The sequence below is a fragment of the Mchenga conophoros genome, linkage group LG7 (assembly GCF_057382185.1).
Source record: "Mchenga conophoros isolate Kocher_MC1m ecotype Shallow Benthic linkage group LG7, M_conophoros_male_GT1.1, whole genome shotgun sequence".
Classification (NCBI taxonomy): domain Eukaryota; kingdom Metazoa; phylum Chordata; class Actinopteri; order Cichliformes; family Cichlidae; genus Mchenga; species Mchenga conophoros.
In genome coordinates, this window is record NC_140532.1 from 40,066,346 (window position 1) to 40,083,349 (window position 17,004).

At 39.7% G+C, this 17,004-nt stretch overlaps 2 protein-coding genes across 10 annotated transcripts in view; both read right to left on the reverse strand.

Moving 5' to 3' along the window:
* Window positions 1–923: 923 nt before the first annotated feature.
* LOC146570659 (eukaryotic translation initiation factor 4E-binding protein 1-like) lies at window positions 924–4,349 on the reverse strand. Its single transcript, XM_085279231.1, has 3 exons — window positions 4,080–4,349; window positions 1,759–1,950; window positions 924–1,272 (listed from the first exon to the last, which is right to left on the reverse strand). Exons 1-3 carry the CDS (start codon window positions 4,213–4,215, stop codon window positions 1,241–1,243), a joined length of 360 nt encoding a protein of 119 aa, XP_085135357.1. The 5' UTR covers window positions 4,216–4,349; the 3' UTR covers window positions 924–1,240.
* A 1,281-nt stretch (window positions 4,350–5,630) lies between these two features.
* Window positions 5,631–17,004, reverse strand: part of ank1b (ankyrin 1, erythrocytic b) — a 78,119-nt gene continuing 66,745 nt past the window's right edge. For 4 of the 9 annotated variants that reach the window (XM_085279236.1, XM_085279234.1, XM_085279235.1 and 1 more), the window contains 5 exons: window positions 13,010–13,664; window positions 12,613–12,883; window positions 12,199–12,270; window positions 10,564–10,658; window positions 5,631–10,359 (listed from right to left, as the gene is read on the reverse strand). In XM_085279236.1, coding sequence (XP_085135362.1) covers window positions 10,590–10,658; window positions 12,199–12,270; window positions 12,613–12,883; window positions 13,010–13,664 — 1,067 coding nt within the window. In that variant the 3' untranslated portion in view covers window positions 5,631–10,359; window positions 10,564–10,589. The remainder of the gene's footprint in view (window positions 10,360–10,563; window positions 10,659–12,198; window positions 12,271–12,612; window positions 12,884–13,009; window positions 13,665–17,004) is intronic. The other 5 variants (XM_085279240.1, XM_085279239.1, XM_085279241.1 and 2 more) reach the window with 4 other exon arrangements.

A 17,004-nucleotide genomic window follows, 5' to 3' on the forward strand; every position in this document is an offset into this window, starting at 1 on the left:
GCTGATGAGAACTGTGTGCAAACATCTGACCGTATCCAATATCTTTTATCACATTGCTGCATGTTGTGAGTCTCATTAAAAGCAGCCCTAAAATATAAAACATAAGCACCTTTACATCTGAGGTCATAAAATACAGCAGTCATCTATTTACCAGTTTTATTAGACAACTATTTATGATGCAGTTAAACATCATATTTCATTGACACTGCTTGAAATTAACAACCCAGAGGTAAGGATGCCCAATAAGTTTAAATGCCTGTTTTCATCTTTCCCCTCCGTCTCCTCATCGCTTCCTCTTCTCACACCTCTGATGGGAGGCACTAAGATCTGAAGAGGAGTTACCGATAGATAAAATGAAGGGACCAAAAATGCAGATAAGGTCAGGAGAGGTGAATGAAGAAAACATCTCATCTTACTGCATGTAAATATGTTTATCATTATATTGTAACCCTTCCAAAAAATGGAGATTTAAAATAAATATGAACTTGTCCTCACAATAGTTTCACAAAATATTCTTTAGATTTTACACCAGAAAGTTATTTGGGTCATTGTCACTCACCAAACCACCTAAGCTGAGGCTGCAGCTACCCGCAACACTACAGGATGCACTGTGGGTATATTTTAGCTTAGTTTTAGTGTTATAGCTTCTGTCGTTAGAGCTTTGGGTCACTTTGGTTTTTCCACAAACAAAGCCTTCTTATTCTCTAGCCAACAATAGCACGAAAAAGAAAGTTTCCCTCAGTAGTTGCTGATGATCAGACCAAAACTTAAAGATAACAAATACATTCATCAGACTTCCAGAAATATGGTCGCAAATGATTTCTAAAGTTGAACTTCAGTTAACAGTTTGTCTGCTGACACCAAATGGTCAGAGTCACTTACTGCAAGGTGTGAAATAAGACTTCACTATAAACAGATCGGTCTCTCTCTCTCTTTTTATTGGTAAAAACAAATTAAAGACAAGTCATCAAAGTTGAGAAATGAATGAAATTACATAAAATTTTAATTATTTAATTGTAACAAAACCTTGACTTATTTGTCAAATATTTCACAAATCATACAAAGAAAAGAAACTGTTCATGCACACTTGAACAGGAGAGGCATTACAAAACGTTTTCAGAGCAATTCTGAACACAGATTACACAGAAAAAAGGCTCATCGTTTTAAAAGATATGCTTTTTTAATACCGGTAAACAAAAACTATAAACTATGTTGCTTTAATCCTTAAAGCTGACCCGCTTTAGATGTCCATCTCAAACTGGGCATCTTCACCTATAAAAGAAAAAACAACAACAACAAAAAATGGACAATTAATAGAAATAAGAGTTTAATGAAGTTTCCTATGTAACGTCGTGTGCACATTGCTCATATTGAAGGTGATACAATCACATTCAATCGGTTGCTATGAAACAACGTGTAATCCCCGACTGGTTGGCAGTGGTTCCTAGACACTGTTGGCTGTTGCTGAATAAAATTAGTTGCACGCAAGGTGCTGCATCAAAAACCTTCTAGTGATTGATTTGGTCGCTAGCAGATCACCACAGCTACCTGCAGTTTTCCATGTTTGTCGTCAACAAAAGAAAGTGGACATGAAGAATGTTTGCCTGCAAAGTTTCATAATGTGTAAAGTTTACTTTGAAATGATTGGCCCTTAAGAAATTGTTTTCCCACCTGCTGCCATCAACAACCACTCAATCAGTCAAGGAATCCTTATTTTTGCCAAATGGTCACAGACTGGTCTCCACTGCACACGTTTACCTGCGCTCTCTGCATGCACGCTGTGGTCCGTGTTGTTGCTGAGCGACTGATCGGACTGGTTTGTGTCGCTGGAGGCATCGGGCTTGAGTGGCCGAGTGACGCCTGGGATGTCAGGCAGGTTGGGCGGCGTGCGAGTCAGGGGAGATGTCCGACACTGCAGGAGGAACTTCCTGTCGTAGATGATTCTGGTACCTGCGGGTTAGCATTTTCTTAAAGTGATGACTATTTGGGAAAATTCCAGTACAGCAGATAATCCTTGTACACACTAAAACAGATTTCAAAATACAAATAACATGGAATAAATCAAATGTAAACAATGATGAAATAAAATAAAGATTAAAACTACTACTATTAATCTAAACTTTAAACATGTTGGTGCGCAAATAGCTTGCCTGCTTTTCTCTGCTAGTGTGACCCAACAATGCACAGGTCCATACACGCCCATGACATTTAGCCCAATTTTGCAGCCCATATCAGCTATGTTGGTACATATTCAGTGACTCACTTGTGTTTTATCTGTGTCCCACCTGCTAATGTTACAGGACACAGTATCAGTTGTAGTGGGCATGTGCTTCTGAATCAGGTTTCTCACGACCGCTGAGGGAAAACATTTTCTTTTTTAACTTTTATCTCTGCAGTTGAAGCTTCCCAAGGCCCCAGCTTGTCAATGTTTAAAATAAAACAATGGCAGCCCCCAAAATGAGGAAAAAAAAAAAAGGTCAAAACTGAGCTTACTGCTGGTCCAGGTCCTGAGTACGGCCTCAGATGATCTCTGTTGTGTGTAGCTTGACCAATTCAGTTTAGATTAAAATATTTTCTTTTGGCTACAGCTTTAAAGTTTTCTGAAATGTTCACATTAGCAGTTGGCATTTTATGTTGGTTGGTGAGTAAGCTTTTGGATTTTTTTTTGTGATCTCTCACAATCATTAGTCCCACTTGTTCATGATTAATACAACCAGTGTGTCCATGTTTAGTAAACATGTTGCTATTGCAGCTCAAAAACAGGCTGCTGTAATACCAGGACTATAAATAGGATGTGACTGAGCACAGGCCAACATTTGACCTTACAGTCGTAAACTGTATATGCAAGTAAACATAGGCTGCACACTGCCCATACTCTTGGATAATGACACTGAAGCTGCCATTCATAAGTGACGACTTCCACATTAGATTAAAGCTTATGCACATAAAAACCTCATGCAGAGGGGGCAAAATGCTAGATTTTGTAACCAGAGCCATCAGACACATGCAGTTATAAGTCTCCAATCAGCATAAATGGGAAAATAATTAAGGGCGGAGGAATAAAGCCATGTAAAATACACTGAAATAATCTCTGGTTTTGTTAAACAACTGCAGTACGTGGATCCATAAAGTACTGCTTCTGCTAGTTGTTATACTTCGGGACACACCAACGCTGTCAAACATTAACAAGACAACATGACAGGACCTCAGTTACCTCCATTACCACGAACTGTTTTTGGAGCTGGATTTCAAACATAACTCCAAATATCTCTCTCTTTTTGTTTTTGTCAGGCACAAGTATACAGCACTTTTTGGATATCTTTTAAAAAAATTATCCCACTCGGCTGCACATTTATTAAATTTGAGTATACTATTTTTAATAGCTGTACAGTATTTTTTTTAATGTTGTAAATTTGTTGTAAAAGATCTTATTTCTTGTTTTTTATTTTATATTCTTTACTTTTATGTGAATCTCCATGCCCCGTCTGCCTGCCACGTTACTGCTGGAATACGTGGATTTCCGCAGTGGGGGACTATAAAGGATATTTCTATTCTATTTCTCTGTCTCTAAGTCATATGGATAAGCTAATCATGATCTTGGGATACTAAGTAAACTGCAGTGTTGGAACTTTTGTTTAAAATTCTGAGATATATAAAAGCAAATAAACTGTCTTTATAATTTTTTTTCCGATTAGCATCTGAAGAGGAAAATAATTCACATGTGAGCAAACCTTTTGGCTTTTGAGACCAAAACAAAAGTTGGTGCTGCTGCTTTCTAAACTCCTTAACCCTCTGCATACCCCTGACATGTACAAACTGTTCAAACTGCTGCTTTCAGGTAGGTGCTACAGAGAGCTGTTTACTCAACCAGCCGCTCAGGATGTCACCCACTGTTGTGTCATTCAGGTCATATGCACATATGCATTACTGAGTTTTGCAAGTACAGTTTGTATAGTTTCTTAAGACTTTCTGTAATAGGCGTGTACTGCCTATTTAAAAAAAAAAAAAAGCAAATAAAGAGTAAAAATAAATACGGATTATTCTGAATCCCTCTCTTTCCTCATTCTGGACATCAGTACCTCCAGGCGTGGTGCTGAACAGAGTTCCTCCCGGGGTCGTGGAGTAGTCGTTTGGCAAATGCGCAGCGTCGTGGATAGCGACCCGCCTGACGGCGGGGATATCCCGGCTCCTGGTGGCCTGGCCTCCCGCTGACATCTCTCAACTCTATGCGCTAATGACACTCCACAGATGAGGAGAGCTGCATGTACGCCCGCAGACTGAGCATGGAAAGCTACACTATTCCTCCACGTGCTCTGAGAAAACCCAAAACAACATCCCAGGAACTTCCTACAAAACGACACGTGGGGCGGTGGGCTATGATTGGCTGAAACTAGGGGGCGTCACTTGATGTTGACAGTGGATGTTGTAGTTTTTTCCTCCCTCCTAATCTGCAGCAATCAAATACATGCAATGGTACATTTCTGCAAGAACACTTTACAGCAACAGCAACAATAAAAATATACAGCAAACACATTTTATAAGACATTTGTCGTGCGATTAAAATGCACAACTGTTCAAAATGTACAAAAGATTTTCAAAACCAACACAGAGGTAGGCTACAATCATGCAAATTTCTACAACGGGATGGAAAAGTAGTGATTTCAATGACAAAGAAGTTCAGTTTGTATACTTACAGTGGATGATAGCGTAAATGGCATTCTTAAGCACATTCCACAAATCAGTATATGATCAACTACAGTAAAAACATATTTATGAAGAGAAAACACTGTGACAGTTAAAAATATTAATCATGCTCTTTTTGAGTTTCTTTCTTCAGCCTTTTAACCATACATGACAGTACAATAAATTAGCAGTCTGTGCATATTTGTACATTTGGCAGACCAAAAGGATCTTTCTTCCTTCTTCTTTCTTAACTGCTTAACACTAAAAACTGACGATTCAAAGAAGCTGAAGCCAATCCCGTTTATTCAATCACCACTTTGTGGGGAAAAGAACAATTAGACGTGAGATATCTGAAGTTCTCGTGTATGTATGTATTGTGTATGTGCAACTGCTTTGTACGGAAGCGTAGAGCTGCCACCCAGGCAAAAGAAAAATACAAGTGTAGCACGGTATAACGTGAAAGGTTTATTGTTCTAACAAGATACTTTTCCTGTTTGTACAATATAATATTTATATTGTACGAACGTGATAATTATGTATATTGTAATAACGTGATATTATGTTGTTCAAACGTGAAAAGTATATTGTACAAACATGATAGTATATTGTACAAACAGGAAAAGTATCTTGTTAGAACAATAAACCTTTCACGTTATAACGTGATACACTTGTATTTTTCTTTTGCCTGGGTGGCAGCTCTACGCTTCCGTAGCTTTGGGACATTTTCCTCGAAAATAAGGTTTCAGATGCATAAGAAGGGAATAAATATTGCATAAAATTATTGGATCTGTCGAATAAAACATTAAGAAGATGCATGTTTGTAACTTCTCAGACATCCAGGACACACGTCTGTGTCTTGAGGTGTGAGACGGTACCAATTCAGTGATACATCCACAGAGTAAAAAGACGGCACTTAAATGCACTTGCTGCGAAAACAACACACCACATTTATGTCACATCTTTGTTTATTAATTCTTGTAAATGGTTTGAGCTGGTGTACAGGGTAAGATGATCTATACATATCTTCATGTCAGAATGACTCTGATTGAAAGGCTTGTATACATATTCACGTTGGTTTATCCTCTCTCCGGGACAATACAAAAGAAAAGAAAACAAGTGGTCATAGCTACAAAGCCTCTACATTCCCCATGACGTGGACGTCGGCCTAGTCTAGATAATGCTTAAAGAACATCCATAATAACTCTATGAGGGTGCATAGCATTCTAATTAAATATATTTTGTCATATATTTATACATATATTTTCATAAAAACATCTTTTTTTGTGCATGTGCGCAGTTGCATTCCTTAGGATAGAGTAATATGATATTGCGTTTACATTGTCATGTATCCATTCTAAAGGAGTATAGGTGATCTTTATTCTTTGCAACAGTTAAAATTTTACAATACTCTTTAAAATACATTGCTGTAGGTTACACGTCCTCTCAGATCACATGCCTGGGAAATTGCGGTCTCTCTTCTTCCCGCTGATCCAACCAGAATTGGAACCAAACATCATGATCATTATCATCATCATCATACACACACACACACTCACAAACACTCGCATACTGTACATACAAACACTGGGGAAGTGCACAGGATCACAGACAAGTTTAATTCAGACGGCAAATCCAAATGATCTATGTATGGAAACATAATTAAACTACTTCATACATCATTTTGCTTTGTGGAGACTTTTTTTTTTCAGGATTTCAAATGTGACTAAGCAGGAAGTTAAGCAGGAAGACAGCTCCTTAAAGTCAAAGTTATGATCCTTAAGATTTTAGTCTTGGCTGATGCCTCTGGGGGAAGTAAGCATGTTTTAAGAGTACTGACTACACTCAAAAAAATCTGTTGTGGGATGAACACATTTTAATCATGGCACCTATTTCCATGTGATTTAACCAAGTACAATAACCCATTTTTGACCATGTCAAACCAACACATTTGGCATTTGGTGGTTTAATGTAATCAGATTACGTTGGATCAACGTAGTATACTTACATTGACTTGAAGTGATTTATTTAAATTTGTAGAGTGAAATTTGTTTTAATTCATGCTACACAAGTTAAAAACTTTAGGAAAACACAATGAAATCTTGTTGTTTGAACAACTACTTTGTTAGTGAAGGCAATTACTGCTAGTCTTGCTTAATGAACCAATATGGGGGTTGATGATTTCATAGAGACAAACAATCATTTGCACTTACAGTCATGGGTAATTTAGAATCACCAATTAACCTAACTCTAATTACACACTGCAAACCAGACAGATTGTGGATAAATAAATAAACGATAACGTGTGCAGTGTCCCTTGGTTTTTCCTGCCAGATCCAAACCTTGCTTGTGCCATCTGGTTCCAAGGAAACACAAATTAACAACCAAAATGCTGAAATTGAAGCTTCAAAGTGGGTCTCTACAAATCAGTGGGTGAGACATACTGTGAGATTATGGGAGCTATGGCCAATTTCTTTTATAAAATGTCAGTGACCAGATTTGCAGTCACTTCAAAAATATAGTATATCAATTAAGTGCAAACATTTTTCCAAAGTTTCTTCACATACAAAAGAAAAGCAACAGTTCAATCAGAGCTCCAACAAAATCATGGGATTAGCACTAAACTTTAGGACTGTTGCATGCATCCACCATTTTACATCCACTACGGTCACACAGTTTTTTCATGAACCAGTTTCTTGCTGCTGATAATAAAACTAATCTACTAAGGGATGCAAATTGAAAAACCTCTGACCTTTAACAGCATCAAAATACATTTTTTTAGAGTATTAATCTTAAGGATTAAAACCTCAACACAGAAATAAAACATCTGGATCCAACCCCCATTCTTGTGCTGATACAGTAAAAGTCTTAAAGACTAACAGAGTGATTGTGGGAGCTGTGAAGTCGAGTGGGCGTCTTGTTTGTCATTTGTTGACTTTATCTTCAGCATAATGGCCGATTAGGTAAGATTACACAATAACGTGCATCGACAATTGAAGGTATACATATGAGAAGATAATTGTTTTATATTTATCTGGTGAAAGGAAAATCTTTTGCCTGTGCTTCAACAAAATTTATTTGGCTTTTTTTTTTTCCAATCTGTGACAAAAAAACAACCAACCAACAAACAAAAAATGAGTAAAGACAAAAATAACCAACAGTGGTGTCACAGCAGGAGCAGCGCACCAGCGAGGTTAAGTAGACATGCTGGCACTGACCACACACTCAGTGTTTTTTGGTCTAATGTGAATCACACAACTAAACTACACACACACTTGCACCAAACCACCCTGCTCCACCAAGAAAAAGTAAAAAACCAAACCAAAAAAAGCCCACGCATCACCATCCCACCTCAAACAGCCCCAACAGAAAACTCTAAATCGCTCACTTGTGTCCCACATTTGTCTTTGAGAGGATGACTCAGAACTTAGAAACAAACATCTTTTGTTCTTTCTGATAGAGCAGAACTGAAAACCTGAGTGAAGTAACAGTGGAAAACGTGCTATTATCCCATGAGGTTCTCGTGCATGGACTGGGCGTGGAAAGTAAGTGCATTTGCGTGATGTATAACCAATGTGTTCATTCATCCGGTCTCACTCATTCAGGCTACAGTAGCATTTACAGTACTTATGGGAGATATAGGTGATTTTAAGGAAATGCGTGCTACTATGATGTAACTCCTTCATGCTGCTGCCAACCAGTTTCTGCATAAAGTGTTTCAGAGGTGATGAGCTGATGATTTACAGAAACACAAGTTGAATTATCCAGGGAAAAAAAGAAGGAAAACAGAGTTCGGTGGATTCCGCCTCATGGCAGCAGCAAGCTTCTTAACAGATATTAAATGAAGATATCCTGGTTTATATTTTGCTACGTTAAGTGCTGAAACACAAACACTCTCCGGCCTCCAAGGTCTCGCACTGCTACAGCTGAGTCATCTCATCTTGCATCAGTACGTCCTGACTCACTCACTTCAAGGGCGAGCTTCAATGCCAAATGCTGTTCATCCAGATACAGTTTGTGTCTTCTCTGAGGAAACCAGTCTTTTACAGTTGCCGTTCCATCTTCATGTTTTTTTTTGTTTCTGTGTATTATTGCTGTGGCAAACTCCAAAGAAAACAAGAAAAAAACAACAACAACAACACTGACCAGGCAATAATTATTTAACCGTGTGATCTATGTTTGTGTGTTTCTGGAAATGTGTTCATATATGTTTCTGTGCTTTTGCCTGTGCTATATATGAATGTGGGTCTTGACAGTTCACGAGTCTGGGGTCAGTGTTAATAAGACGATCACAGTGCTACCTGTCTGCCATTTCACTCTCGCTTAGAAATCCTCAAATCACGGCATCGTCACACGAATGAGATCCTTCATGTTTTCTTCACCACAATTTGAAATATTGACTCAAAAATTCAACAGTGATGCGCTACAGCCACTGCAAGCAGATAAAAGAGGGAGCACAGAGGGTTTGGAGGACCTTTAGATGCTGATGGGAGAGGACTGTGATTTGACTGCATATAGACTGAGGCTACTGATAGATTATGGGTGAAGGTAAAGTACGCTACTGGGGAAAAAAAAGAAAACAAAAAAAGCAATGGAAGAGCACAGAAAAGCTTGAGGGAATAGAAAGTCAAGCTTTGTGCCCTCAGAGCTGCTGTACAATGCAATCGAGCACCCACGCTTTTTCCAAAGAAAACATTCCCGCTGTCTGAAAACATTCCCCCTGAAAACACGAGGGGAGCTAGAGGTTCATTTCTCATCCGCAGTCAAACAAAGCTGAAACCCAAAGTGGACGAGTCCCAAAGAAACAATGAGGAGCGATCTTCATCCACAAAGGAAAAAAAATTAAAAATGTAAAAAAACGCACGCGGACAAGAAGTCACGAGCAGGGCAGCACGGCGGCTTTCTCATTCCAGCGCTGAGCACGCCATGACATTACAGGGACAACAAGCCAATCATGGGGAAGGGCTCAGCGCCAAGCCGGAAGCAAGAAACACATGCGGTAGAGAAAAATACACGCACACACACATACACACACTGACACATGTCCACGTAGCATAGAGTGCATATATCACATTTAGAATAACAGGGCAAAGGGTCCAGTGAAAGAAGCGTTGGGAGGCTCAGCAGAGGCTTAGCTGTATAGAGAACCATCCATTGAGGGACTTCTTTTTTTTGGCTGTAGTGTTATTAGACTCAACTTGCTGAAACAAACCACTCCAGTTGGGGGAAAGAAGGCCCTTAAAAAAAGCCTGTAACCCTTATGTGGGTCCGCCCCCGTACCTTGTACCCCTTCAGTTTGTAGATAATGACAGTTCAAAAGGGCATGCACCAGCAGTCATCATGCGATTACAGTTCACAGGAAGCACTTTGTTGCTTTTTTTTTTCTTAGTTGTTTAACTAACATTTATGTTTTTTTGTATAAAAAAGAAAAAGAAACGGTATCGTCATGCCTTAGTCTAGTTGATTTTTTTTTTTACAAATATTATAAAACTACAAGTTTAATTCCTGTTTTTTTTTCTCCTCTTCTATTTTGTTTTGTGGTGCTCCATGGTCACAGGTTGAGGATGATTCTGTTTGTTTTTTTGTTTTTTTAAATAGTCTGCACTTCCTCCATGCTCATTTTCCTCTGCGGTCCGGTCGTGTTTTCGTGGAGGATGGTTTGGCAGTGGCTTTCCGGTCCTACAAAACAGAGACAAGGAGTACACCAGTAGATATGCATCACATGGGCTAAATTAGTCTTAGCTTTTATAAAATCACTGCCAAAGTTTAACGAATGAGACAAAACGACGTATGAGAGATGATTAGGCTCTAACAGGCTCCAACAGGGTGCCGTAGAAGGCATCTATCCAAGCACTGGGATGCACTAGTGCTTGTGTCCCATACCTGAAGGGATGGGCAGAAAGTGTATTTCAGTGTTTAACTCTCCGCAGACTGCTGCGCTGCACTGACTGAGCGCCCTTTCTCACATCCACCGCCACCTGGAGCAAGGAGGCAGGGAGGAAGGAAGGAAGGAAGGAAACAACACTTGGACCAGTTAACGGCTGAAGCCTCCATGTGAAACCAGAGCAGGAAACTAACTTGTCTGCCCACCTGGCCGCTGTGGCTCACAAATTTACCATCATTTCACAGTTAATCAGCCAATCAGTCACAAAAGATTTCATGCCATACAAATGCCCGTTTTTATAATGTCATTTTTAAAAAGCTTTTTTTTAATGATGATCTCTGAATCATAATTGGTTTAAGTTCATATCTGCTGTCAACATTTGCCTTGTGGCTGCTGTTAATTTCCCACCCTGTTGGCCAGGCTTTGTGAATAACTCACAGTAAAAAGCACGGGGTTTGCAGTGCTTGGGTGTGACAAAAGGTTATCAGTGTTAACTAAAACTGAAAGTAGGTGTGAAGAAGGTTTCAACTAAAGTTCAAATTAAAACTAAAACAAGTGAGAATTTTTACCAAATGAACTAGAACTGAAAATATACAGAAAATAAATAAATTCAATTAAAAAAAATAATAATAGAATAGAGCGATGATTGTCCTATTCCAATGGTCTGAATGGCCAGAGTCCTTCAAACTTATATAAGGGGGAAAGGTGGCTCATTACAGCCAAAGTATGCAGAAGTGCTGAATGTATAGCATATTGAATCTTTAAGCAGACTGATTACATCAGTAGAAGACCGCACCAGCAGCTAACTGACGCTACTGTCTTTGCAGGCTCATCAAAACTGGATGAAAGAACATTGGAAAAATGTCTGGTCTCATAAGTCTTTCGAACACAAGATAAAATGGCAGGGACCACATTTTATGCAAATAACGTGAAAGCATGGCTCCATCCTGCCATACATCAGTGGTTCAGGTTTGAGTCGATGGTGTAATGGTGCAGGGATATTTTCTTGGGACACCTTCAGCCGGTGAATACTGACTGACCAACAGCCTACTTAGTGTAGTTGATGACCACCTCCATCCCTTTATGTCCAATTTCATTTGCTGCTTTTCTGATCTTTCACTATACTTCCCCAATTCTTCCTGTTCATAGTGAACTCCATTGCAACTTCCCTGTGCAACTTTTCAGAAAGTCCGGCAGGCTATGTGCTGTTGAATTTTGGAGCTTTGCAGGCAAGCACATCTGCACTGGTTGCAGAGTCACAATCCTTCCCTTTGTGCAGCCAAAGACCTTTGGCAAATGTTTTAGTATTTGTCAGTTTGGTCAAATATGTCAACGCAATATGCACAAAGACATTTCACTGCTGTGAGTCAAGGTTTTGCATTGTAATGTCTCTTGGAATTACTTACATTTTGCCCATGACAAGCACCCAAATGTCACCATGAAAAATAGGTAAACTCAAAAAAAGCAACTGAACAATCAAAACTAGACTGAAATGAGCAAATCCACCATGAAAGCTGAACTCAAAATAAGTGAATAAATAAAATTACACAAAACTCATAACAAATAAACAACAATTATAATGTTGGTATGACCATGATTCACTGCAAATGAAAAATACCCACAAAGTGACTCACCTTTCTAGCAAGTGCATTTCCACGTTCTTCAACAAACTGTGCCTCAGCAACATACTCCTCCTTCTCCTCTCTCTGTTAAGAAAAAAAAGGCCACAATTTATATATATTTATAAAATCCATTTCTAATTCTTAACAAGGTGTTCTCAATCACAAATGTTAAATCATATTAATGGGCAGCTTTTCATTAGATGTGTTGAGCTGTGCAACACATCATTCTGCTCTGGTTCTGTGACTGATTGTGGTCAATCATCTGTTCTGATGATCGTTCAGTGAGATTAAGCTGTTGATGATTTTTTAAAAAAAAATCAAACTGAATGACGATCTTCCCGGTTGATCATTAAAAAAAGAAAACATGGAAAAGATGTTCCCCCTCCAGGCGCAGGGAGCGGCAGGTGGTCGGCGTTGCAACCTGACCTGTCCCCGCCTCTGCTCCTGTTCCCAAGCTCGCTGGCCTGCCTCCTGATGAGAGAAGCCCAGCCCCTTGTCAAAGGGCTGCGTGCCCTGCAGGAGGCGCCCACGCAGCACATGAGAGTAACCAGTGTCACACACCGGAGTCAGCAGAGCCTCCTGGGCCACGTGCAAGCCTGGCACGTTGCCGTCACGCGTTGATGACACCGAGCCCACCCAGCCTTGTAGGGAGTCCTTGTCTGGCATGTAGGGTTGAAATGCTCCTCCTCCCACCATCCTGAAAAGCAGAATGTGAATAGACCAGAGGGAAGGGAAACAAAGAAAGCACATATGTTAATTCTGAGTACAGGCAGTGGAAAAGAAACAAATATAGAGTGATGGCGATCACACACAGTTGACTTACCGGTTGTCTCCGTTGTGCTCTGTAGCTCGACCCAGCCCCGTTATCTCACACCTCTGGGAGTACACCTGTTGGCCTGAAACAACAGAAATCCCTTCCACTGAGCCCAGCCCTACCATTCCACCTCCTCCTTTTGTTCCTCCTCCTACAGCCACACTCTCCACTCTCCTCACGTCCGACCTCTGACCTCCCAGCTGGCCATTTAGATTGACCTTGGGAACGGCACCACTGGCTCTCACCCTGTCCCTTTCCGCCAGTGCACTTGCTGGCTCCTGTGGTGCCTCCTCCTCCTCAACCTCCCCTTCCTCCTCCTCCTCCTCCTCTTCCTCCAGCTCCATGATGGAGCCGCTGGCCCCGCTGGCTCCACTGCTTGGGCGACCCAAGCTGCAGGGTAAGGAGAGTGTGGCGCCCTCTGAGTCGTCAGCCCGACTGCTTCCCTCTAGTGATGAGTCCTCCACTGTAACCAGAGAGGGGCTGACCCCTGCTGGCCACACCTGAACGTCCGACATCTCCATTAATGTATCTTCCTCTGTGGTGGCAATGGGGGCGCACTCGAGGCTGGAGACCTCTTGCCAGTAGGGCTCCACGCCCAGTGGAGATGGCAAGCTGTACTGCATGGAGGCCGGGGACAGAAGCTCCTCCTGCACCAGCCCATAACCTGGAGGGAAAACAGGAGCGAGACAAGAGATAGACTAACACCAAGCAGGCACAGCCACTGAGAGGATGGGGAGGTGGTGGGACAACTGTTTCTCCAACCTACCAGGGAAACAGTGGGGCTCAGCTCTGTCCCAATATACCAAGACAAAAGACTTTCTCTTAATCAATTACTTATCAATCACAATTTAGAATTCTAATTTAGGATTAAGATGCCTTGATGCTAAGCCAGTAATTCTGACTTGACTCTCAGTTAATCCCAGCCAACATGTTGCTTTCACGCTTTCGATCTAAAAGGCAGAACACAATGATATTACTCAAAAACTGTTACTTTGGCTAATCGAATAAAAAAAAATTTCTTTTCAAGTTTGCAGAGCTATTCAGGTAACTGTCATTGGGACACAGCAATTTGTGAGGTGAGAGATAAAAGAATTTGGTGAGTCATCCATTGTTTGTGAGGTGAGTGATGCTGGGCTCTAGCTTGCTCCCACTTTCGGAAAGTGAATCTGCAGAACAGAAACTGTTTCTCGATAAGAGAAAAGAAAGATGAGTGTAGGGTTCTTTAATTGATTGTGGGGTTGGCACGATATTCTTTTTTAATAATTTAAGGCTTTACTCTCTTTAGTATAAATTTTCATCCTTTTTTGCTTTACATCAACATTTTATTATAATTTTTTTTTCAAGGTAGGTTTAATTGGGGTAAAGCCTGGATTTTCCACATAGAGGATTGCACAAATTTTGTTTCCGGTGCTAAAGTAGCAGCTGTGATACAATTGCCAAACATGTAATGAAACATCGCTTATCGTTCCAACCCTTGTCACAAGTCTCTGCGGGGGAATCAGCAGCATCTTGCAAATTCTGGAAAAGAAAATGCAAGTTACTGCCGCATTCTCCCCGACTGCAGCTGCAACTCAGAGTCATGCATTCATGTGTCTGTACGCAAAAGATCCCCTGCCCAGCACCCACTCAGAAAAATAAACAAATAAAACAAGTCACATGCACACACACACACACACACACACACACACACACACGCGCGCGCGCACACACACACACACACACACACAGACACACACACGCGCACACACACACGCGCACACACAGACACACACACGCGCACACACACACACACGCACACACAAAGACACACACAACTTTTAATCTAAGGGTAACTAAAAAAAATAGAATCACTGCATGATGTGTTGTTTAATCTTATCCTGCTAAATCATAAGTCGTTGACTAAGTCGTTGATTATATTAGATCCAATTAGATTGGTTTACACATTTCTATTATTAGTTCCAGGATGACACTTATTATGCAGCTTGTTGGACTACTTGACAAAAAGACGCACAAAAGCACACAGTCAAATTCACAATCACACACTGTAGTTGGTTCTAATTTATATCATACATATTTTAAAAAGAAAATTCTAATTTTTGTTAGAATCTTTATGTAATCTCATTGAGATTTGACATGATCTGAGATTTTCGTTTCAAAGCTTGTTTTATTTTCTTTGATAAATAATTAAAAATTATTAAATATACATTTAAAAATATATTTTGAGGAAGTGGCATTTTAATGTCTTTTTTCATTGTTTATTTTTTAAGACTATTTTTACATTTACTTTATATTACTACTAATAATAATATCTAATAATAATAATGATAATAATAATAATAATAATAAAACATTCTGAATGTAAAATTTTTCATATTTTTCACATTTCATTTAACTCGAAGCTTATAACCCATATGTTGATCTTTGGTGATACTTGAACATGGTAACACTTATATTTTGACACAAATCTGGATTAGTTAATTCCGTTAACAAAATATTTTTAATAAACTAGTGTGTCAGTGAGTTCAGATGAATAGAGACTTAACAGTAAAGTTGTATTTCACCCATATGAAACAAAGAACGGCACACTGACAGATCACAATGATAAACCACTGTAAAGCACAAAGTAGAGGCTGTGCTGTAATGTGAGGTTGCAGGCCGAATAGACAACCCACAGAATGAGTATAGTATGAGGTTAAACTCAAAATAATACTTTTAGTTCAAATGTCTTTGTGCAATGAAACATGTTAATTCCTGATCCTCACTATATCCTGGCATCAGGGACAGTACACATGAACTAAATACAAAAAAAGTGTGTAAACCCTATTAGCATTTAATGTGTAATATCTTTTTAAATACACTTTTAACAGAATCAGTCATGAATTTATGCCCACCAAGAAGGCATCCTGATATCTCTTTGTACTAAATGGAAAATGCTCTGACGTTCATCTGTGGAAACAAAACACAGTTTAAAGTGAGACGTATCTGAAAGTTACCACAGAAAGTTTCTTAGACCTTCATGCACCGCTACTTTTGTTCATTTAACCATAATTTAATGTAGTAATGAGGCTATGGGCAAAAAACGACTGAGTAAAGCAACATAGCAATTCTACCTTGTTGTACTATCAGTAAATCTACTTCTGTATATTTCAATGACACACTAATACTAATTATCACAGTACGCACATCTATGGAGCTAAAAATCTAAACCTTTTCTGATGTGATCCACAACACTGTAATGGGTAAAATACACCTTTACTGTGTAAAGTAATTGTCTCTCAGAGTTTATGCAACAATGGTCCATTGTGTGGGTACACATGTGTGTGTTTCTGGGATGGTACAGGGCCAGAATGATCAGAGGTGGCATCAGAATGAGGTGAGCAAGGAGGGAATGAATCAAAATTAGAATGAGAGTTAGAATGAGTTAGATGAATGTGGGTTAGCCCTTCCCTTCACTCCTGCTGCTGAAACACAGACACACTCACACAGGTGTCAAAGGCACAAAATGTAGTGAAGCACAAATAAACTCCACGGAGAATCTCATGGTACAAGAAACAGAAGAGAAGAGCACTACACAGCACACTTTACCACAGCAAACACACACTCACACGCACACATACATGTATAAACGCACAACACTGCATTCATTTAAAAACACACAAGGAGGACACACACTTTTAGCTCACAGGTGACGCTCGGATGTACAAAAAAACCATACACACCAGAATCAACACACACCTCACAGTAAAATCCCTGCTGGCAAATAACGTTCACACAATGTTAGCAGCAAGGCCATCATCAGACTTGGGCAAAAAAATACTGCATAGAAAATTTAGTTATAGATAATTCATGGCATTTTTTTTCATTGGTTACTGGATTTAGCTCTTTTAATTTTACATATAGTAACTGCCAAACCAACTACACAATGGTTAAGTGTTAAACCACTCAAATTGTAACTTACCAAACATGTGATTATTTTGCCCATGAATGAAGACCACCACAGCAAC

Bases quoted from the DNA above. Each gene is read 5' to 3' on its own strand.
- LOC146570659 (XM_085279231.1), bottom strand. From the start codon at position 4,215: ATGTCAGCGGGAGGCCAGGCCACCAGGAGCCGGGATATCCCCGCCGTC. The intron at 1,951-4,079 runs GTACTGATGTCC...GCTAACCCGCAG, and splicing joins GTTCAGCACCACGCCTGGAG to GTACCAGAATCATCTACGAC. The intron at 1,273-1,758 runs GTAAACGTGTGC...TTTCTTTTATAG, and splicing joins CGTGCATGCAGAGAGCGCAG to GTGAAGATGCCCAGTTTGAG.